The sequence below is a fragment of the Accipiter gentilis genome, chromosome 16 (genome assembly GCF_929443795.1).
Source record: "Accipiter gentilis chromosome 16, bAccGen1.1, whole genome shotgun sequence".
Classification (NCBI taxonomy): domain Eukaryota; kingdom Metazoa; phylum Chordata; class Aves; order Accipitriformes; family Accipitridae; genus Astur; species Astur gentilis.
This window is the reverse complement of record NC_064895.1, coordinates 7811200-7835149: the sequence shown is the minus strand read 5'-3', so window position 1 is coordinate 7835149 and position 23950 is coordinate 7811200. Positions and strand designations below refer to the sequence as shown.

Sequence of the window (23950 nt, the reverse complement as noted above, 5' to 3'; positions counted from 1 at the left end):
TAACTTCTTTATTGTATGGTGCAGAGTAGTGTAACTAGGTTTCTATTCCACAACAGTTTGCTGGTATTTTGAAAATCACGTTTCCAGTATGGGCTTGAAATTGAAAGTTTTTGTGCAGAATGCATGCTACCCTGATGAATATCATGCTTCTGATGATGTGTGTGGAGAGCCTGGTACATGCAGTAGAAGTGCTGTGAATCCTTAGGGATGATACCTTACAGAGGGTACACAAAATCTGTTGCAAGGCTTTTAGGCTGTCTGTGACACTGCTCAGAGCCTGGAAGCTCTGCGTGTCCTGTTCCCTGAGAGTCCTGGATTGAGTTGTGCCTCTGAGCTGTCACCCTGTCAGATCTGTTGCAACGGTCCACCAAACACTGAAATTGGGTGCCCTAGGCAAACTAGTGAAGCTCTTAGCTTGCCTAGAGGGAGGTGGCAGGGGGGGCTGATTCCTAATTTGTCTTCAGATCTTAAAATTAACTAACAACTGTTTGGAGATTGGCCAGCACTACACAGGATTATACTGTGGAAGCCTTAGGCACCATGAAGATCGGACTCTTTAGTGAGCATATAGTCACTTCATACCTTTCACACTGTTAAAAGCCTGTTGTTCCAATAGAGGTATAACTTACACCTCTCATCACTGCTTGTCAGTGCCGGCACAGGTGCTGCTCAGAGCTGGGGACTCACAGCCGAGCTCTGAGGACAGAAGACATTGATGTACCTTCCTTTTTTTATTTGCCCACCAGCAGCAAAGACCAGAATCTTCACTACTGCTATTTAGGGGTGGGGGGAGTGTTTGTGGAGATAAGTATGAAACAAATTGTTGTGAAGCTGATAATTGTAGCAATAAATAGCAATTTAAACACAACACCAGTTTAATGTTGTTTGGGTTTGCCTTGTTTTTAATATTGAGTATTTCCTCTACTCTCCTTATTTTGGGTCAGCTGTGATTCTGGGCAAAATATTTCCAAATGTTGGAATGTCTTATACAAACAGGGCTTTTCTGCACATGCAAATGAAATTTGTCTGGTTTTATCTGCCAGTCCTGATAACCAAAATAATGGTTTCTTATGGGTTTTTTTTCCAAACATAAATCAATGTTCTTTTCCTCAGTTTCTTTTAAAAAAGAAAATTAAAATCTCTTTTTATTTGCATAGCACTGAGATTATGATGTTTTCCTTAGATTTCCTCTTAAAAACTTGTAGGTAGAGATTTATAGTCTCTTAGCCCCAAGAAACAGAGCAGCAATAGTAAATTACAGACTATAAATCAAGAGATCACTTACATTTTTCAAATTTAAGACCTTGAACAAGTACATTCCCTTTGTTGTGCTTGAAGTTGAGTAGACATTTCAGTGCACTGCTTATGTAAAAAGCATGAATGTGTTGTATCAATATACATCAGTGCTGCATTGCTGGTGCAGCTTTATCCCAGCTGTATGTATTTGAGGAGATTTCAGTTCAGTGACATGCCAGTGATTTTTTTAATAAAGATTTAATATTTTAAAATGAAATCTTTATAGTAAATGGAATCTTTACAGTACCACTGTTACAATTAATGTAAATGATGTAGAAGAATTTTCTTCTGTAACTTTCATTCTGTTACTGATGGAAATATGCTCACAGTAGTAAACTGTGGCTTTCTTGCATTGCAGCAGTGCCAGGAGTCAAGCCCTGATCGAATTACACTGTATGGTTTAATGATGAAACCTATCCAGCGCTTTCCACAGTTCATTCTACTATTGCAGGTAAATAGTGTTTACCAAAGGGATGCTCTCGTTGCATTCTTATGTGGTTTGCTTGTGGGATTGTGTGGTAGTTGTCTTCTGCTGGAGGAGCTGGCTATAGTGGAAGTGACCGCTGCATCATGGGGAAATAACAAAGAATGAACTCCAGTGCATCAGAAGGTGTTGATCTCATAGTCTGATCGCAGGGACAGGCAGTAAATACACTGCAGGAAAATCTTAGTAAACTAGATTTACTCTGGATTACTTGCTAGGTTAGATTTAGCTTGTAAGTCACTTTGCAGTAAAGCTGTAGCTCAAATGTGCTGCTTGTCCATATCAGTTTGTTAGCTAATAACACTTCAAAACATCACTAGGAACTTTGTGGCATTGCTTTCTGTTTAAGAAAAATACAAGAGGATATAATTTATGCCTTGGATAGTTCAGAATATATGTGGGATGTAAAACACAAGCACACGGTCTCCCTGACTACGTGGCTCACGGGACCTGCTGGAGTGTGTTGCAGCTTCCTTCAGACCTGCAGCACCTTGTTTTCCTTCCCGTGGAAACTGGGGATTTCTTATGGAGTCCTCGGGTCTCATCTGAACAGGCAGTTGGAGCTGCAGGAAGAGCACAGTTCCACAGTGTAGACCTGCTCCAGACCAACTTTTGCCCTGTTTGTAACTCCTTCCAGACCACGGCAGGTCTATCCCAGCGAGCGCTATGAGTTAGTGTTTTGCAGGTGCCACAGAGGAGGACAGACTTTAGGATACAGGTCCAGGAATTGCTGTGGGAGAAGGAGCAGAGGTACTTGTGGTGGGAGCGTGGGGGTAGGAAGCCATGGCGAGAGTTTTTGAGGTAGCAGAAGAGATGGAGTTTATTGTGGCAGGAAGCTGTAGTGAATATGTTAGGGATTTTTAAGAACTGTGGGAAAAGAGAAAAAATAAAATTCAAATTGTTCTACTATATGCCTACAAAAGGGAAAGCCTTTGAGAAGCTGTCATGACCTCCATGAAGTAGGTAATGTCTCCTACTTTGGGATGAGCATGCTGTCAGTATTTTAGTGAGGAATAATAATAGTAATAAAGATAATACAGAATTATGACAGTAAATATCAGAAAATTTTAATTTTAAATCATTGTTTATGGACACCTACACATTATGCTGTAATATTGATTTTCAAATTGCATTTAATATTATGTGCACCTTTTTAATTTACATTTACATTTGCAGTTTTTAGATTTATTTTCAAGTTCCTTCTCTGTACTTTCATCCTGTAAATAAGCTGTTGTGACCCCATTCAGTATCTTTTTTAAGAACCATTAAGATATTCAGGAAATAAGCAATGTGCTGTCTGAATATTCATTAGGTTTTCGTTGGTCTTATTCTTTAGTAGTACTCAGGTAAAGTATGTAGTGGTAAATTTACATCCTGTAATCTTTTTGAACTTGATTTTGAAATTAAATCTGATTTTTGTTTTGTTTTATCATTTCTCCTCAGGATATGCTGAAGAACACTAATAAAGGACATCCTGACAGATTACCTCTACAGATGGCTCTTACAGAGCTTGAAATGCTGGCAGAGAAGTTAAATGAAAGGAAAAAGGATGCAGATCAGCGCTGTGAAATAAAACAAATAGCAAAAGCAATGAATGAACGTTATCTGAACAAGGTTAGGAAAGTAGGAATGTATGATGGAAAAGTTAGTTTCTGGGCCTTGAGCAGTCTCTAAAACAGACACCAAAGAGTCACCGATGGTTGGGGTTTTTTTTTTCTGTAGAGCTCAACATGGGGTCATTCTAGTGGTAGGTGTGAGATGTGACCTACCTCCCTTAAAGAACAGTCTCGCTGGTTAAAGCACTGTGTGCTGGAGCGGGCAACATGCTTAAATAGCAGCAGCAGCAGCGGTGTTCTGTGGCAGTGTGGGAAATTATGCTGTATAGTAAAGTCTCATGCATGTCTTCTGCCTGGGAAAATTCAACTTTTAATTTATCCTAGAACTGAGGAATTACTCCTGTATAACGGAAGGAGCCAGTTCCTCATGTTGCAGTGCTTCCAACTGTGGAGCAGTTCAAGATGTGCTATTCAATGTGTCCAACATCTTCCTGGTTTTAAGGAACATCCCAGTCTATTTCATTAATGCGTTTGGATCATACAGTAGAAATGTCTTTAAAGAACTGTAGAATACATTCAGTAGGAAGGAAGGAATACTCTTCTTAATTTGAGTTTGTTAGTAGCTGTATGTGCTGTGGATACATGTATGCTTGTCTTATTTGCATCGTAAGTGGTTCGTCCTTTCCCATGAGATGGGGCATAAATACTTCAGTTATTGCTTTTGTGAAGTTACAGATGATTATACCTTGGACTCATTCTGGGGTGGAGTGATGGGGACATGCTGAAGGAGTGCAAGGAGTGGGGTTTTTTTGTGATGCATAAAAGCATAGTTTTTAGGGAAATAGTACTCAACCACAACATAGTTGTTTTAAACTATTTATCAGAAATGGGATACTGACTTTATTGTCATACTGGAACAATATGTCCATTCTGAGTGCATTAGAAGATGGATTCAGGCATTTTACTTTCTTTTCTAGTTCTCATACTCCTGCTATTGAAGCAGCTACCAATCATCTACAAATAGCTGAAGGAGTTCCAGACACAGAACATGCTTTTTAAGAGCTGGTCCAGGTTTCCTTTTGTCCGTTGACATCAACTGTAAAATCTTGTACGTTATGCACCGGCAGGATGAATTGATATATATGTGGACAGTCACTCCAAATCACATAGGGCCCTGCGTGCCTTGTGGGTTAATATTTGCACATACAGTTTTGGAGCGATGCCAGGCAGGGTGAAACAGGCGGCGGAGGTGGGTGGATAGGAAAGGAGTGCGTTACGGACCATTTTGTTCTCTTGGCCACTGCGGAGGTGCATTTGACCTGTGAGGGGTTGATGCCTGCTTGCACACAGTGCTAATCCTCAGGCCTTGAGAAGGCAAACGGCAGGAGCAACTTACACACCATGAATCTCTTGCACGTATTACCATCTTCTCCGCAGTCTGTGGCAACCTACTGGGCAGCTGTGTGAGCCCAGGTGGACAGAGCAGGCGGGAGCGCTCTCCTCCTCCCACCCCGACCTCCCCGTGGGACAGCTGGAACCATGTGTGGCGCTTAAGTGGGCTGTGAAAGAAGGGATGAGGGAAGGAAACCTCAGAAACTGCAGAAGCTATCAGGTTTTTTTGCTAGGGACCTTTATCAGTGTGGAAGACTTTCCGAGCAATTACATTCCATATTTAAGACCAAAAACCCCTGCAGGCCATGTTGGTAGCAGAAGAAGTTACTGTTTCTCTAAATGAAAAACAAGTTACTAAAGAGGCTTCATTCACTTGGCAAATCCAGCTGCAAACACTTGTACTAGGATGGCAAGTGATAACCTGTTGTATTTTCTTTCATTTTTTGCACCGGATGTTAGATGTACCATGTATAATGTACAATGTTGATTGTTTTTAAAATCTAGCTACTCAGCAATGGAAACAGATACCTCATACGGACTGATGATATGGTTGAGACGGTTTACAATGACAAAGGAGAAATTATCAAAACCAAAGAACGACGACTTTTCATGTTAAATGATGTGCTGATGTGTGCAACAGTAAATGTTCGGTAAGACTTGCTTCATATTTTTTAAATGATCATTCAAGCTCCAGCTGGAAAAAGGACACTGAAACTTTTTTTAATTGTTTTTACTATGGCTTAAGATTTCTAGGAGTAGTCCTAATAAATGGATAACTACCTTTGTTACAGTCCTCTAAATTGCCTGCTGATGTTTGGAAGGTCTAGAGTAAATCTGTAAGAAAATTCTATCAGTTGGAGATTACAGATAGAAATGCTCTGTAGTGTCTAGTTATTGCTGTGTGTTAGTGTTTAGCGGAGCACAGGCATGCCAAGGTAGGATTTTTTTCTCTCCCTTAAATTCATACTGTCACACGCACAAAAATCTGTAACTTGACACAATTTGCAAATTGTAAAAAACCACAAAACACAAAGCTAATTTATGTAGCAGGAACAAACCTGGAACTCACTAACAAAGTTCCAGCTGGGGAAGGGTTTTTATCTCTGAGACCAAACACTGAAATATTAACGCTGAGATGCCTTGAAGAGAGCATTTTTTCATAGTGCCTTCTATGTTTTATTTGGCTGTAATTATTACTGTTACTATGCCTCTGTATATGCCAAGGTCACACTCACATTCAAATGTTGCTTGTATCATAAATTGCTTTATGCAATGGTACATTCTGACAGAGAAAATGTGGACCATTAAAATCTTCCAAGAACAGCTTTTCGTAAGCATAATATGAGTTGATATCTTAGTTTATTACTAAAGTGTGAATACAGTACATATTTTTGTCATCGTGTGAATGCTTGTTCTCATGTTAGTGAGAAGTGCCATGTAATAACTGCACTTCAGAAAATTAATAAGCTGATGTCAATTATCCTGTGATTCTTTTCCTTTACAAATTCTTCAGTTCCTTATTAACACCTGGATATTTTCTCACGGTTGTTTGCAAGAAAATTGCTTATAACCATTCATATTTTACCTTCTTCTATACCATCATTGTCTTGGATTTTCTGTATTTGTCCCTGAAATGGCAATGTGCAGTCTGTATTCATTTTCCACGTGAAAAGTTCATGATTATGCCAAGTCTCTGGGTTCATTATTTTGTCAACAGTTCTGGTTATCACAGCACTGTTGTTCCCGTGGGTATTAACTGGTTCTGATCAACCTTTGAGATGGTAGTTGGGCATACATGTGTCATGGGCATTTGCTAACTCTGAAAAAGTTTAATTACGGTTTTCTCTAGCAGTTAAGGTTTACTTTCCAACCCGCTTATTTGTATGACAGTGGGTTTTTAGAATAGTTGACTGCACTTTTAGCTTTATTCACTAGCAAAAGAAAGGTTTGTGAATTCTTGGGGTGTGTTCAGTAGTGGGTGCGAGCTCTGTGTGTGTATTTGGGATTCCTCCATGATTTCATGGACCTCTCTTAAATTTTTACTGCAGAAGGAGCTACCTTTGTCATGAAAAATATAGTTAGGGACTAAAGGAAATCATCTGCCTGATTTTACATGACACCTGTATCCAGTCCAGAAGTTTTTGTTCAAAATAAGTGTCCTGGTTTCAGCTGGAATAAAGTTAATTTTCTTCCTAGTAGCTGGTATAGTGCTGTGTTTTTGGATTTAGGATGAGCATAACGTTGATAACACACTGATGTTTTAGTTGTTGCTAATATACTAACTCAAGGACTTTTCAGCTTCTCGTACTGCTCTGCTGGCGGAGGCTGAAGGGGCACAAGAAGTTGGGAGGGGACACAGCCAGGAGAGCTGACCCCAACTGGCCAAAGGGATATTCCATACCATCTGACATCATGTCCAGTATATAAACTGGGGGAAGTTGGCAGGGGGACACCATGGCTTGGGGATTGGCTGGGCATTAGTCAGCAGGTGGTGCACAATTCTATTGTGCATCACTTGTTTTGTATATTCTATTATTATTATTGTTACTACTACTATTATTATTTTCCTTTCCTTTTCTGTCCTATTAAACTGTCTTTTTCTCAAAACACAAGTTTTCCATTTTAGTTTTTTGGCTTTTTTGGGGTTTGGGTTTTTTCTTTTATTATTCTCTGCCCCATCCCGGGGGGGGGGGGGGGGGGGGGCGGTGAGCGAGTGGCTGCGTGGTGCTTAGTGGCCGGCTGGGGTTAAACCACAACAATAAGTGTATGCTATAGAAAGTACCACTTGCTTGTTTGGCTCACACAGGATGAGCTTTATTTCTCTTCATTTTAGCTGTGTAGAAGTGAGGCATTTTACCTAAGCTAGGCTTCTGTTACAGCAGTGGTTTTCAAGATGCACACCTGCAGATTTACCCTGGAGCTGTAGACTTCTTCAGAAGCTTTACAAGTACACGTAGCTGCGCAGTATGGTTTCTTAACCACCTTTTGTCCAACCTTTACAGAAACAGATGTCCCAGGAGCCTGGGGACCGTTGGTTCCAGACCAATTTTCTATAACTGGCAAAAGGCATGTATTTGTACAGAGTACATGACCCTCAGAAGGTCTTTTTTTCACATGTCGTCTAGATGACCGGCTTGAACCAGAGACCTAACTTTTAAGCAGCAGGTGGACAGGGTGAATACTATCCCTAGCGACTGAACAGCTGTGTCCTGCCTAGTCTTGTTTTCTTTCTTCTGAACTAGATCAAGAGTTGATAAATATTTACTTAAGCTGTGGCACTTGTGGTTTTTGTTCATACTTGCCTCTTCATTGAAACAAAAACATGAATGTGTTGCGAATAGGTAGCTGACTAGCTAACATCATCCTTCAGGTACTGTTCCCAGTAAATGCATTTTGCTGTTTTCTCCCAAGCATTTAACTCCTGTATTTCAGTCATGCTTTCTGTGAAGTAAACCTTTTTTTGTTCACTTTAACATATCTTTTGTCCTTTTTAAAATGTTTATTATATGTGAATAAGGGAATGGAGGATACAAAGGAAAAGGAGTATTAATGCCATTTCTATTCCAGGTGAGCTTCCTCAGTGTGCTCTTTCCTCTGAAATGCCTGTTGTGATATACGCTTCCTTTAGTAGCAGCTCACATGGGAGCACTCTCAGAAGCCACAGCAGTTGCAGAGGTCTGCTGTAAAGAACGTCCTGGGCTGTGGGGCTCAGCAGAATGTTAGCTTGTCAGCCCTTGGGAGGTTATGTTGCCCTTCCTGCTGCTGGTAGTCATTCAAAGGTCCCATCATCCATACTTCCCTAAACGTAGCAGTTACTTCTTTTGAGCACTGTTTCGAAAGAATTAGGAAAATATGGAGCCAAAGTATCATCCTAAGCACATGTATTAGGATGTCAAAATGCACATTGATCTTAAAAGATGGTCATTTATGTTTTGTTATAGAAATGTAGGGACTGTTGTTGGCAGTCCTATGCTGTTTGTAAACAAGATTATCTGCACCTGCATAGCTGCTCTTGTCACTCCGGGAAAGGTCAGTCACAAAAGTCAGCTTGATGCATGTATTTGTTTCAAGTTGTGCACGGTACTCAGACTGATAAACAGCAGATTTTAGAAGCTAAAATAATAAATAGGATGCCTTGAAACATAGTTGCTTGTCACAGCAATAATTTGTGCATCTTCCAGCTCTTCCTATGAAAGCAGTGGCACCATGACAACTGGCCAGAGGTATTTATTGAAGTGGAGCGTACCGCTGGGACAAGTGGAAGTCATAGAGTATGGCAGCAGTGAGGGCCAAGGAGACAACTGCAGGTTTCCACCCCAGCACTCTGCTGAAAATGTCGTCATTAACTCTAAGCCAAGTAAGTGATGGGAGTTACTGACTTTTACAGACTTTTTTCTTAAAACCCATATTTGATTTCAGTGGGCTACTGAGAACAAAGGATAGCATTTTGTGCATGAAGACTTCTGTAACACGAACAGTAATACAACATCTTTCTTTGGAAACTGAGAATCCATAAAGTGATAGCCAGTCTTCTGCCTTGCAACATGAATTACTTCTGTTTGTCCTAATTTAGAGTTTTACGCATGAACGCATAAAGTGTTTTAAAGCATGAATGTTTGTGGGCATGCAAAAAGGTTGTTTTGGTGTGGTGTGCCATCTGTCCCATGGTAGCTGTTAGTGCATATGTTCTTTATCCCATAGTTAAAGCAAGGAAGTTTCTCTCAATAAAAATGACCAGCCACCCTGCTGCTGTGGAGTAGGAGTCTGGACACAAGTGGTTGCTGCAGGGTAGAAGTTACTTCTCTCCAGTCCATAGTATCCTACCCTTCAAACATAGTAACAAGTCCTTCAGAAACAAACTTCAATTTTAATTTTAATGAATGTTTTTGAAACAATATGCCAATAGGTAATTTCCTCCTAGCCTGTCTCCAAAAATGACCGCAAGCTCTGAAGCTTGGAAGTTCTTTCTCTGCTTGTTAATCCCTCCTGCAAGCCTGCCAACTACCCTCAAGAGACGTATGAATTTCAAGAGTTTACTGAGTAGCAAGCCTTTCATATACATTGAGTTATTTTTATATCCTGTATTTTGCCTAAACACTGTATTTTTAAGTGCGTTTAATACATCTAGATTGTGATCCCTATTAATGGACTATAATTTACACAAATTTCAGTGCTAGCTCTAGGCACTATTTCATGCTACATTTATTTAATATTGCACCCTTGGCCTCGTGAATTTTCCCACAGTTGTGCTGTAAGGAGGCATAAATGTTACACTTCAGAATGATCTGAGGTGCAGCTACAGCATTTAATACCCCCCATATTCTCCAGCATGGTTATTGTCAGGTCTTCTTGCTCCTCCCTTTGTACATAGCACAGAAAATTTTTATAGGTACTTAACATCTCAATTTCAAGGATGACTTCAAACTCCTTTTAAGCATTAATGGGCTACTTAGACAATGAGATTAAAGCTCTTATATTGTCATTTACCAGCTGCTGTATGCATGACCCTGAGAGGAGTGTATATAAGGGAGTGTATTACTTAGAACTGGGAGTCCCTCTCATAGGTTAGTATGGGAGGAACAGCTTGTTGAATATTCCTACTGCGACTTTGTGCAGCAGCTTTACAGCCGATCAGATTAAATTCTAGCCTTGTCAGCAAGATCAGATGGGGAAGTGGAGAATGAGGGGAGAAAGAAAAACTCTCACCCAAACAGTCCTGTAGAACCTACTTGAACCTCTTGGCTTTGAGGTTTCTCAGCTTTGTGATGTTTGGTGACAATATCACAAAAAAAATGAAATTACTTTGTACATCATTTGTAGTCTCAAACTTCAGGTTAAGTGGTACTCAATAGGTAAAAGATGAGCTGAACTAATTGTTCTCTTAGTAAGCTCTAATCATTGTATTAATTCAGTCTTCTCCTAATAAAAGGAATCAAAAGATAAGAATTAAAAAGGATATGAAGGATACTGGTTATACAAATGAATAAATCTTTCCTCAGCTTTAATCAAACATTTCTGCCAAATGATCCAACTAAGTTGAATATAACCAATTATGAAAGAGGAAGAGCGTAGCCTCACTGTTTGCATATACTGCTATGTCTGTGCTAGCTGTTACTCTGGACACAGACTTGTCCAAATTGGCCTGTATAGACAAGTTTGAATACACACTTGTGTTAGTTATTCTGTAGAGTTGCCCCCTTAGTTCCAGTCTTCTTGGCTGCTAAAGATTACAGCAGCTTAGAAAGTACGGCCTGCCTGCAGAGGGAAAAGACTTGTCAGGCTTTGTGTAATGGTTCACTGTTGCTTGTTTATTTGCACCGACCAAGATGCTGCACTTTATCGTTGATGATGACCCAATCTTTATCATGGTAGTGTCGCATCATTGGTGAGACCGTTGGGTATTTACCACAAATTGCAGAGCACTACCAGCAAAATACTGTCGTTCTCTGCCTGAAACTGTATTACTTCACGGTCATCATAACATAACTTTGTTTCCCTCTGTTTTCAAAGTATACCAGGGAACTGCTGTGGTGAAATCCCAGTGCCTTCATAGTATGTGGTTTGAATAACATCTAATGATCAAGAACAATTTGGGATGCTGCAGGCGTAGACATAGAACCATGACAGAACCATGTCTCAGACCTCATTTGCAGCTCTCATTTCCAGTTGGTGGGAACTGGAGAGAGAAAAAATAATGATGATTCTGTGTAAAAGCATTAACTAGTAGGTGGGTCACCTCTTCCATTTCTGGAGGACTAGGAAAAGTTGGTTTGTATCTAGAGCACACCAGATTAATGTACTTGACCTCTGTAAGGTTGGTATTCTCATATTACTGCTGTGATTAGCAAGGATTCTTGATGGATTCTGGCTGTGTCCTTGTGAGGATTACTGAGGTTATTAGTTACATTTCTTTTATGATGGCATTTTTTACTCTACCAAAATCCTTTTTATGAGGAGACAACTTGCTATTTATTATTGGCTAAATGCAATGGGTGCTTTCAGCTGCAAGAAAAGATAGCATAGTTTAAAGATGCAAACTTTACTTTGTGTGCTACAGAGAAGTTAATAGCTGAGTTTGAATTCTTCTCATACAGGCTGTAATATACAACTGCTGAAAGGTTGAAAGGTTTTATGAGTTTGTATAAATCAAGGGCATGCTTTAGTACTGTTCTAACGTGGAAAGTAAGGGCTTCATGAACTTGGTTTTCACTTGGCAAAATCATCAGTTTGCAGTCTTCTACCCAGTTCTGGTTTGCATACCAGTCTTTGGTCTCTGAATTCTAGAGGAGAACATATTTAGCGGTTGTTAGGTTCATGTCTTTTTTTTAAGCCCCTTGGCTTTTGGCAGTGGAAACTGTATTGCCTGAAGGTGTTGGGGGAAAAGCAGGAAAATTTTCCTACAGTGTATTCTGCTACGCTGCTTCTGCCCTTGATGTGCTTTTGCCTTATTCCTGTTGTTCTCCCCTAGTACCAAAAGTAGACTATGAGTTTTTAGTTACGAATATGGAGAAGGCAGAGTCCTTTATTTGTATGGTTCTAGTATTGTTTCCTAGTGGAGTGCAATTATAACTTGTGTTTCCTTCCTGTAATGATATTTAAAGCAGAAAACAATTCACATTCTCAGTCTTCAGGAAAAAATAGCATGTTTACCGGTTTGCATTTCTCTCAGCAAATCAGGTAAAGTTCTGTTTCATGTATTGGAGTTAGTCTTCCTTCAAGGTCTGTGAGTGTGAGTCTCTGGCATCCCAACTGGATGATTCCTGTGGAAGTAGTTATCTTAACCCTATGTGCCCAAGATGGCTGATGTGTTCATTTTCTTCTGGAGAACCATCTGCAGAAAGATGCAAGATAATGTTTTTCCGTAGTAAATCCACATATTGTTTCTGGTAGGCTATTGCTACTGTTCTCTCTTTCCCAACTGATCCATGTGCAGAAGCACACACACATTCATAATACTAAAATGTTGAATTTAATATAGGAAAAGAGGAGTATTTTCAGCATGAACAGGAAGTTGTATATTCTTGGTTTTGATTTACTTGTGCTGGAAGAATTGTGTGATGGAGTTCAGTAAGAGGTGTTTGAAGCATGTTTTAGGTGGTTATGGGAGCATTTGACTTAAAAACTACTATAATGGTAGGTGAGGTTGAGAAGTAGAAAGTCCTTTAGTAGGGCCTGTAGCGATAGGACAAGGGATAATGGTTTTAAACTAAAAGAGGGTAGATTCAGACTAGACATAAGGAAGAAATTTTTTACAGTGAGGGTGGTGAAACCCTGGCACAGGTTGCCCAGAGAGGTGGTCGATGCCCCAGCCCTGGAAACATTCAAGGTCAGGTTGGACGGGGCTCTGAGCAACCTGATCTAGTTGAAGATGTCCCTGCTCATTGCAGGGGGGTTGGACTAGATGACCTTTAGAGGTCCCTTCCAACCCACACCATTCTGTGATTCTGTGAAACGGGAACTGTGATTGAAGACCAAAGAAAACCCAACAACCAAACTAGCAAAAGTACTATGTAATATGGGGAAATGACCCTAGGTTATAAATGGTTGAAAAGCTCAAAAGGAGACACTGTCCTTAATTATATGTCTTCTAGTAAATTCTCTTCTTCCACACAGTTATGTTGATACATGCATTGATTTCACCTCCTCTGTTTGTCTGTGAACTACTGAAAGTAATGGATTCAGCATTCACATCTGGGATATTGGTTTGGTTTTGTTTTCCTTTCTTTTTCTCTTTTTTGTTTTTTTCCAAGATACCTATAGGTAACCTGTTTGTTGTGGACCCAGGGAAATTAACATCAAGCTTAAGGGCTCCTGAATTTTAGTGTTCGCTCTGTTGTGGGCTTGCTTTTAAGTTTGTGGGTGTCTTGCTACTTCTGTACCTCACTTTCCTCACCTATAAAATATGCTGTGGTCTGGGTAGGAGCCCTAAGCACTCCAAGGACCTCAGACATCTAATGTGTCCAGAGGGGGTCTAATGGGGGCCACAGATCACTTCAAACATGCCCACAGATAAATTGGTATCTTTGATAATCATGTTATCTCACAGAGGAATTGAGAGAGCAATCAGTGACTATTCAAGTACTACATTATTGCTAACTGGTAATTTTTTGGTGACTTTTCTGTCTTTATTTGTTATTTTAGATGCTGTAAACATCTAAAGCAATTAACACATTTGTTCTGATGTTATCTTTTTAGCTGATATATGCTGCTTCATCCTGAATTATCTTTTAGTAGTTGAAAGGATTTATCTGCTGGCTATTTCATGGTTTTTTTGGTCTATTAGAGATTATTTTTTTCGTTTCCTTTTGAGGAAGTTTGCTGCATAACTATATACTAGTGAATTATTCAGTCAAAATGGGTAAGAAGTTGGACTGAATTCATGGAAAGAGGGCACCAAGAAAGTTAAAATGCTACCTGTACTCTTCTGATAAAAAGGAGGATGGGTGAAAGAGCAATGAATACAACTTGTTTTTTAATATGTCATATATAAAATACAAAAAGTATAGTTAAAGGCAAATTTTTGACTTACCAAAATGTAGTTAGATTCCGCTCTAGAAGAATCAGAAGTCAACCTTCACTTGCATGTCATCCATCTATACATAAAATCACTGAAAATGCAGGTATTTCACTGCCCTTTAAATGGGAATATAGGAGCAAAGGTCAAATATACTGGCCAGAGTTTCAATTTCTCAGACTCCTGACACATGTTATTACAAGTTTGCAGCACTTTAGGCAAACTGTTGTTGGGTCATGAAGTGTGGTTTCTATGCCGAAACAAAATGTGTTTGGTGCTGCCGTGACAGCCACTACCCCAAGTTGTCTGTTCTCTGGTTCCCAAGAATGAAAAGGGTGAGCTGTAAAAGTTTTTCACGGCAATTTTATTCAAGAAGACCAGACTACAGAGACTCTGTAGAAGCAAAGGGAGAGGGCTAAGCATCCTGCCGTTCCTTGGTGGGAAACTAGTGACTGTCAGCAGTGGTCTGCTGATCATGTTGATTAGGAGCCATACACAACAAAGCCTATTACTTAAATAAAGAACCATTTAATTTGAGCCATATGGCTAAAGGCTGAACAAGAAAATGAGCAAGACTCATCTGTGCTACATATCAGGCACTGATGAGCATAGGAGATAACAGTAAAATGAAAAAAACTAGTTATCACTTTTATGTCTGTGGCTGTATTTTCATGTTATTTTTCTGTTTCACAGGTTTACAGTTGGTAACTGAGATCAAACCTCAGCACTGCTAAACCATGGCTTATCTCATTTCCTGGTCATACTTCCAGGGATACTTTGTACTCTGTTTCTGCTCACCTGTGGTTTTGATCTCTGTGGCTTTTGTTAATTGTCAAATGTAGTAGTGACACAAAGCTGAAGTGCAGACATGACTCCTCTTTTCTGAGTTTCGTTCTGCTTGATGCAGTCACTTCATGTAGGTCTCTGAGTGTTGCCAGGGAAACAGGTAGGGATGTTGGATGGGCTACAGTTTGCACTTGTGTTTCTGTCGATGTCTTGCTCAGTGGAAGGACAGCTTTTCCCAAAACCAGAAATGGTGCTGCTGTGATAGCTATTGCCATTAAAGCTGCTTTTTGCTGGTTTGTCTAATGAGAAATATAAAATTGGGGAAGGAGAAAAAAAGTCACCTTTATCATCACTTTAAGGCTGGACAGTTGTCATACAATGTCCACAGTAAGCAAGACTAAATATTAAGTGGCATATCAACTCTAGCATTGGTGATAAGGTTTTAAAAAGGATGATGTGGCATGAATTGCTAGTTGAACTAACTTTCATCTCTGTGAAATTTCTATAGAATAATAATGTAAATCTTTATTTTAAAACTATTGAAAATAATACTCTACACTAAGGGAGATGTAATATGTTCATAAATGTAAACTATCATTGATATATGCTGTGGTGGGTTGACCCTGGCTGGATGCCAGGTGCCCACCAAAGCCGTTCTATCACTGCCCCTCCTCAGCTGGACAGGGGAGAGAAAATATAACAAAGGGCTTGTGGGTCGAGATAAGGACAGGAGAGATCACTCACCAATTACCGTCATGGGCAAAACAGACTCAGCTTGGGGAAAATTAACTCAATTCATTACAAATCAACTAGAGTAGGGTAATGAGAAATAAACCCAAATCTCAGAACACCTTCCCTCCACCCCTCCCTTCTTCCCGGGAACAACTTCACTCCCGGATTCTCTACCTACCCCCCGCAGCAGCACAGGGTGGTGGATGGGGAACGGGGTTTACGGTCATTTCATCACATGTTATTTTCTGCTGCTTCATCCTCCTTAGGGGCAGGACTCATCACACTCTTCCCCTGCTCCAGCGTGGGGTCCCTCCCATGGGCTGCAGTTCTTCACGAACTGCTCCAGCGTGGGTCCCTTCCCTGGGCTGCAGTCCTTTAGGCACAGACTGCTCCAGCGTGGGTCCCCCGTGGGGTCACAAGTCCTGCCAGAAAACCTGCTCCAGCATGGGCTCCTCTCTCCACGGGGCCACAGGTCCTGCCAGGAGCCTGCTCCAGCATGGGCTTCCCACGGGGTCACAGCCTCCTTCGGGCATCCACCTGCTCCGGCGTGGGGTCCTCCCCGGGCTGCAGGTGGAGATCTGCTCCCACCATGGACCTCCCTGGGCTGCAGGGACACAGCCTGCCTCACCAGGGTCTTCCCCACGGGCTGCAGGGGAATCTCTGCTCCGGCGCCTGGAGCATCTCCTCCCCTCCTTCTGCACTGACCTGGGGGTCTGCAGGGCTGTTTCTCTCACATGTTCTTACTTTTCTCTCCGGCTGCAATTGCAGTTGCACAAGAGTCCTGTCCCGTCCCCTGTCCCCCGTCGTCGTCCCCCCCCCCCCCCCCCCCCCCCCCCCAATCTGTTCTCCCAGAGGTGCTGCCACTGTCCCTGATGGGCTTGGCCTTGGCCAGTGGTGGGTCCATCTCGGAGCCGGGTGGCGTTGGCTCTGTCAGACATGGGGGAAGCTTCCAGCAGCTTCTCACAGAAGCCACCCCTGTAACACAACCCCCCCCCACCACCCCCCGCTACTTAAACCTTGCCACACAAAGCCAATACATAGGCGAACAAAAGACCAGAGATTTTAAATAAATCTAACTCCAAACAGTCTGTTAAGCTGAGCAAACCGAGTGACATTAAATAGTTCACTTGTTAAGCGGGTACATGTTTCTAGCTGGTGGATTAGGTGTAGAATAAATTAGGTGTTACATATTTGTCTCACCCGCTTAGGATGAGATTCTTCTCTTTGCCTTTTGTATTCATTATAGTGGTTATAGAGCTTGATGTTCACCTCCTATAAACCTTTTTCATTGTTGCCAGGGGTCTCGTCTGCGTCTTGACACAGAGTAATAAAATGATGAGTAAAATAACGTTATAGGTGGTCTGGTGGGAACTCCAGTGTAAACCTGACAGCTTGGTCAGTTTACAATCACCTGCAGACCTGTCTTGAGATCCCTGCAGTACTCTAATCGTTTGAACGCCTTCACACGTGTACTTTTATTGCTTGTTTATGTCAGTGTTTACCTTCTCGCATCCAGTTCCTCTCTCACCCTTCGTGCCCATGCAGGCACAGCCCAGAGGTCCTCTGTGGCCCGTCTCCCTCCTTAGGAGGGCAGGGGCTTCCACGTCCATGCTCCCCTCAGCCTTCTGCTTCGGGACCTGTGAGAGGAAAGGGCCGTGGCACCTCTTTTCTTTCACTCTAGTCTCTTTGCTTCCAGGGTTTTCCTTCCTTGTGGGAGCAGAGCCAGAAACGGGAGTTCCTCTGATCCGTACCTGCGGTCAGGACACAGCCCAGGAAGACACCGGACCGTTTTCCCGGCTAGTGTGATGTTGAGGAGCTGGGCTGTGGGGTCCACGCTTGCCAGAGTATTGGGGCTCCGGTGTTTCTCCTTCTTGTTTCCCACTGCTTTTGCTTCCTTCTTCTCTGGCACAGCACAGCTGCTTCTGTCAGCAGGAAGAATATTTATGGCATTTTATCTCTGAAATGCCCTGTGCTGTCAGGATTAGCTGGAGTTTAATGTAATCCTGAAGCCATGCTCTCAGTGTATGAGCTATTTCTCACCATCTCAAGAGGCTTTGTGTTTCCTTGGTGTTCTTGCATAATTTTACTCACAAATGGTACAGCACTATGGATTTAATACCTTACTCAGTATTTGCAGTTGCAAGCTGTTGATTTTATCTTCGCATTGCTCAAGCTGTGTGAATAAGCAGTTTTGTGGTTGGACTGTAGTTTTTGTGCAACCTGTTTCTTTGGTGTTCAGATCTGATACAATGAGCATATAGCAAGCCAGGTCTCAGCATTCATGTAATTGCCAGTTGAGAGCAAGGTATTAACATCTGACAGGGAGGTGAAGCATGTTAAAAGTACTTTGTCAGAGTTGAGACTTGGGAGCTCTCTTTCCCAGCTCTGCTCTGTGTGTACTGGGTGGCATGTGGTATTTGGTTCTTTGTGATTAGGACTTGAAGATCTCCCCTGTGAGATCTTCAGTGAGAATAAATACATTAAATAGTTTAAATAGCTCAGGTTATCAGATTCAATAATTAAGCTCATAAAGATTACCTTTAGGTGCTTACATGATTAAAGTATCATTAGACTGAATAATGATAATGCTCTTCATGTTGGTTGATGATGTTGATGGGTCCTGACTGTATTGGTAATTAGGCTTGCTTACCTCATGCCCGAATTTAATAGTTTGTGTTCTAGTAATCTCAGGGGGTTATTGCTTATCGCTGAATACTATGTATGAGTTTGTGCTGCTGCTTTCTGCACTAGGTTACTAAACCTATTTTAGGTTATGCTGTAAAGCTATGTGAGAGAGATCATTCCTGATTTCCCATTTGCTTCAATTTCCAAACCTGGAGACTGATACCACTCTCTGTGTAGTTTGGACCTGAGAGTATAATGAACTCGGGTGAGCTACAGTTAAGCTGCAGTGGCTGAGAGTTTTCAGGAGCATGCAACTGTGGAGATCATGAGTTGGATTTGTCATGAAAGAGCAAACGGGGTAAGGCATAAAGTCTGCTTTTCTCTTATGAACTTTAAATTGACCTGTGGGCTTGTTTAGGTCTTAAACCAGGATTTTGGATTCAGAAGACTACTTTTTTTGTTATTGTTATTTTACTGAAATTCCAATTGGCTATTAAAGTGCTCTCATAAAGGAGAAATGAGAAAACATAACCCACCCACATGCTTCTCTGGGGTGTCTATGGAAACAGGAGCAGCATGAGTGAGCAAGTGGAAAGACACCAATAGGAGGAGGGTGGTGCTGGGGGAGCTGTCAAGGGCTTTGCTTACATAACATAACCTGCAGGAAGCTTGTAGTTCAGCATCTAAAAATAAAATCTCATTTGCTTTGTCACCGGCTTTAACACTCATACAGAATTTCCAGGCAGAAGGGATCAGAGGTACGGAGGTGCCTCCCTTGTGTATAGCTGGTGCTTGGATTTGTCAAGTTCTGTGCAAGAGAAGGTTTCAGTGCGGCAAGGCATCCTCGTCGCCGGCCTTCCAGCGAAAGCTAGGTGTTCTGGTGCAAAGGGTTTTGTGAAGGGAAAGGGAACAATACTTCGATGGGCATCAGTATCAACTGCTAAATTAATGACAATGTTCTTGATATTCCCAAAATTCATAATCTTTATGCCAGCTCTGTTTATCCATTGCTGAAATACATCGCTTGTATATGAAAATGCCACATAAAGGTCTCCTTTTCTACTTGCATTGAGAAAATTGGTTCCACTAGACGTCCTCAGGGAGAATGTTTTTCCTCTATTTGACAAGTTCTCTTCCCCAGAGCAACTGTAAGATGTTTGTTGCCTGTGTTTTGCGCACCAGTGTATCTGTAGGAGCAGGATCCACTACCAAGTATAGGGGAAGAATTCCTCAACTGCAGTAATTGAATCTTGGGCCTTATTAATGGTTTCTGCTTTTCCTTCTTTAAATTACTTATCAAGATCTTCAGAGAACAGGGAAGTATTTTACTTCAGGTATAATGTTGTCTCTCAAACAGTCTCTGTTCTTGTCCTTCCTAAAGGTGGACATCTTAAACTGAGCACTGGGATGCTGTCTGCCTATTATTACTTGATGAAAAAAATCAGTGAAACATTTCCAGGACAAAGTCACATTTAAAACAAAACAATTGAACAGTTCTGACTGCATTTAAGTGGTTTTAAATATTACTGCTACGTCATCATAGTGTAACCTAAACGTGTTAACAATCTCATGAAATCTGTCCAGTTTATTATGAACTGATAAAGAATTCATCTGGTATCATGATGCTTTGCTTTCCAGAACACTGTACAAGCTTCTCAGGTTTAAATGTGTAGACTTAAGTGTTGCAGAAGAGGCCTATTTTTTTTATTATTTGTTCTGAGTGAGTAATTCTATACAAGTACTAGTTTGTTATACCTTCCTCAGACACAGCAACTTTTAAAGTTACCTGCCACATATATAACTTCTCCCCTCCATCCCAGGTGATTCTTATGCTCGAGGTGAGGATTGAATCTTTTCTGAATCTCTTCCCTTCATAACACTTGATGTTTCAGTATGCTGCCTGGATGCACACAGATGGCTCAGTGGGAGGAAACAATACAAATGCGCTCAGCCTCGAAGACCAGATTGCAAATGGCAAGTCAAATTTGGGATCTACCAGCCTTTCAGAGTAGTCTGCAAATCTGGCATGTTCTTCAAGCATAACATTAATTTCGTGTTAGCCCTCAGTAGTGCTGGAGCTATAGTCAGGAACATAGCTTTTCTCAGTTTTGGTTGTGGTTTTCACATGTGAGCGTTCCTGAGCTTCTATTTTGTGTAGCACATAGTCTGACTTCAGGGCCCTGCATCTCTCAGAAGCAAAGTAATCTTTCTAAGGACCCTGAATTTCCATGACGGATCGGTTCTCACTTCATGTCAATATGGCTTTTTCCAAAGCAATTTATATTGATGTATTGTGGGTTTGAACCATGTGGGTGGAAGGTCATTACTGTAGTCATACTCAAGGCAGATCTTGTCAAGATTAGTTACTTTGCAATAAAAGAGATACCCAGGAGTGTATCTATTAACAGTCTTTGGCTTTAACATGATATACAATACATAAACGTTTGCAAAAATAGTTGCAATATTGAGAGTGTGCTGAATGAGGCTTTTATTTTATTTGCATGCCATTTGGATTTATGTAATAATATTACTTGAAAAAAATCTTCCTAGCTGGGAATAAACAGGAGTTTAGTATGGGAAGGGAACACCTAAGCCATTATGTTTGCTTACCCAGGAATAGGTGTTTAAGTTACGGGTGACTGCATCTACTCTAGGCATTGTAACACTTTATTTTTCCCCTTTAGCAGCATAAATCTGTGATAAATTAGTAATTCACAAGTGAGAATCAGAGCACACAGCAAAAGCTACTGGAAAAACATGTACAAGTAACAACTCACCACAGTAAATAAATGTGTCCCTTAGTAATTGTTTGAGAGGAAGAATAGGGCGTGATTAGTTCAGGATTACAATATCCAATATGCTTGTGGTGCCCATGAGAATTGAAAATTAGAGGAACTGGATAGACGGCTCTCCCAAGTGAGCGGCTGCTCTGCCAGCTCCCATTAAAGCAGCTGCTGCTGTGCTGGCTGTGCAGGGAAAGAACAGCAGCAACCTGCTGCCAGCGGTGGGAATTCTCCCCCTCTGCCCACACCCCAGCACTAGCACACAGACACTTCTTTTGCATGTGTATATTTATGCACGACCTTCCAAATGATAATTTTGCCCGAGCCAAATTAAACTTATTTTAACCACACCCAGGGAGTTTCCTGCAGGCTTTGAAAATGGCTAGATGTAAATGGGCCAAAATTGCTTCTGTTTCAATTATAAGAATTACTTCAAACCAGGCAAAACTGCTGAATTTAAAGCTGTAGTGCTGAGAGTAACACTGGGAAACGAGCAGGTAAAATAAGCGTTTAGCGTTATACCCAAAAGTATCTCCGCTAAGGAGCAATTGTTACAAAAAGCAGACTCTTCCTACCCCAATTTTACATAGCAGCAAAAATAAATTTAAATGTTAACCTCCATTGTTCCTCTAAAGCAAGTGGCAGTTTTGTTTTCTTTTTTAATCTTGAATATATTTCATAATAATGCTGAGCAAGGAATTAGGTATTTTGCATGAACTACTGGTTGTTGGCAGTAAAGCTGCCTGTTGCAGGGAGGCATGAATTCTCTGGTAAAATCTTAGCAACAAAGGAGTTGATGAAAAGAATTCCTGCTAACTTACATGTGGCCAAGATTTCACCCTTGATCTTGTAGGTGGAATGCAAAAAACATTGCCTCCGAAGCCATGTATGTGGTTATCGGTTACAGCATGCTGCCTTCTCTCCTGCCTGGGCACACCATCCTCTGTAACACGTAGGATGTGTAGAGCTGGGGAGAACCATCTCTAAACTCATGGAGGGGTTTTTTCACATTGGAAAAATAAGTTGGTTTAGAGCTTGATAATTAGCAAGAGCAGCTTAGAAATGGGAAGGAAATGGCTTTATCGTTTGTGAAATGTTTCAAAGTACAAGAAAAAACCAGCCATGTATCTGCTTTGGAGTGAAGCCAAGAGTTTTTCAGTGCTTTCTATGGAAAAAAGAAAGACTGAACACCCACCCCAAAATAGCTGGCAATTGAATGGTCAGGGAACATGCGTGGGCTGAAGCAGCCAGTCCTTGGCTGTGAACTGAGAGAGGCATCTGATGTACAAAGTAGTGTACCCCCCCACCTCCTTCACCCTGGAAAAACCCTCTGTCAGACAATTCTCAGCCAGATCAACTGGTAGTCGACATTTTGTTAACCACCGAGAAGCTAATCCTATTTTAAAAGACATAGTGGCTAACCCTTACAGGACCCAGTTCAGAGATGAAGTTGCTATAACTTGTAACTCCTTATCCAGACACAAACCAAGTGGTCAGTTCTCAGAGAACTCTGTTCTGATGAGTCCATCATTGCTGATCTCTGAAGCCCAGTTATTTTTCTGTGTTCCCGTTTGTGCCCACAAAGGACCTCCATGAAAGAATGTTATTAGCCGTGGCTATTGATCTAGCCCTTGACTGACCATTAAAATTTCTTCTTAATTTGGCTGTTTGTCATTCCTAGAACATCAGAGGATGGAAGTGGGTTCTCTTTAATTATTTATCAATTTGCTTTTTGGCTTCCTTTCCTGTGCTAAGAACGTGGTCTTTAACGAATGAGCCTGAAATGACTTCTGTTTGGTTGTTCTGTGTGACAGAATTTTGGATGCCATGTTAGTTTGTTTGCTTAGACACTTATTGCATCCTTTGTATCTTGACTTATTAAAAGCTTATAGAATAGGCATGGTGCAGACAAAATAGACTCAGGTGACACTTACTGAATGAAATTCAAGACTTATGCTTTATTCCCAAGACTGGAACAAGGATATTTCTAAGTATTCGAAGCTCCAGGAAGAGATTTATAGAGGACAGCTCTGTTCAGGCAGGGTGGATGTATATACTGCACAGGGCAAGTCCATCTGTATAAGTAGTTAAAGCTTTCTTTATGGCCTCAGTTGAAGACTGTGGCATAAAGTCCTGCAGCATCTAAGAGTGGCCTGAATGCTTGCTGCTATGTGTTGCAGGTTAGTATCCATTCTCTGACCTGCTTTCAATAATAAAATGAAATATCTGATAACTGTCTTTATGAAGCTGCAAAGAGTGATCCTGGCTTTTAAAACTTAAAAATAATGTAATTAACTTGAGTGAAAATATCCATCTTATACAAGTGAGTCCTTGCAAACTTTCAGCTTTTCACAGCCTAGTAGTTGTAAATTTTCTCTTGGTTTGAACCCACAAGGATAAAATTCAGCAATATTTGTACTATGTTTTTCAGTGCAGCAGTTTGGTTTGTTTAGTAGTAGAGTTTATAAATGACAGGTAAGTGAATGAACTTCTGCCAAAAACTCAACTTAACTGCCAATTACTTCTAATCAGTCTAAATTTTGTTTTGCAGAAGTTGTCTTTTTGTTACAGAAAGTTGAGACAAGAATGATTTCATTTGTTCTTTACAATGCCAAACACATTATCATGGCTTTTGCCTAGATTTCACCAGACTTCTGTTAACACTGACCCACCCCTTTCTTTGCAAGTAGCCCTATCGAAATCAACAATTTGATGTGTCTAGCAACTGGCTATTCTGATGCTTAACAAATTACAATTGTTGTCGACCTTAGTAAGAAAAAAG

General features: G+C 41.0%; 1 protein-coding gene across 4 annotated transcripts in view; it reads left to right on the top strand.

Moving 5' to 3' along the window:
* Positions 1–23950, top strand: part of ARHGEF10 (Rho guanine nucleotide exchange factor 10) — a 119153-nt gene that overhangs the window by 52175 nt on the left and 43028 nt on the right. For all 4 annotated transcript variants that reach the window (XM_049818615.1, XM_049818616.1, XM_049818617.1 and 1 more), the window contains 4 exons: positions 1655–1747; positions 3224–3394; positions 5233–5378; positions 8910–9085. In XM_049818615.1, coding sequence (XP_049674572.1) covers positions 1655–1747; positions 3224–3394; positions 5233–5378; positions 8910–9085 — 586 coding nt within the window. The remainder of the gene's footprint in view (positions 1–1654; positions 1748–3223; positions 3395–5232; positions 5379–8909; positions 9086–23950) is intronic.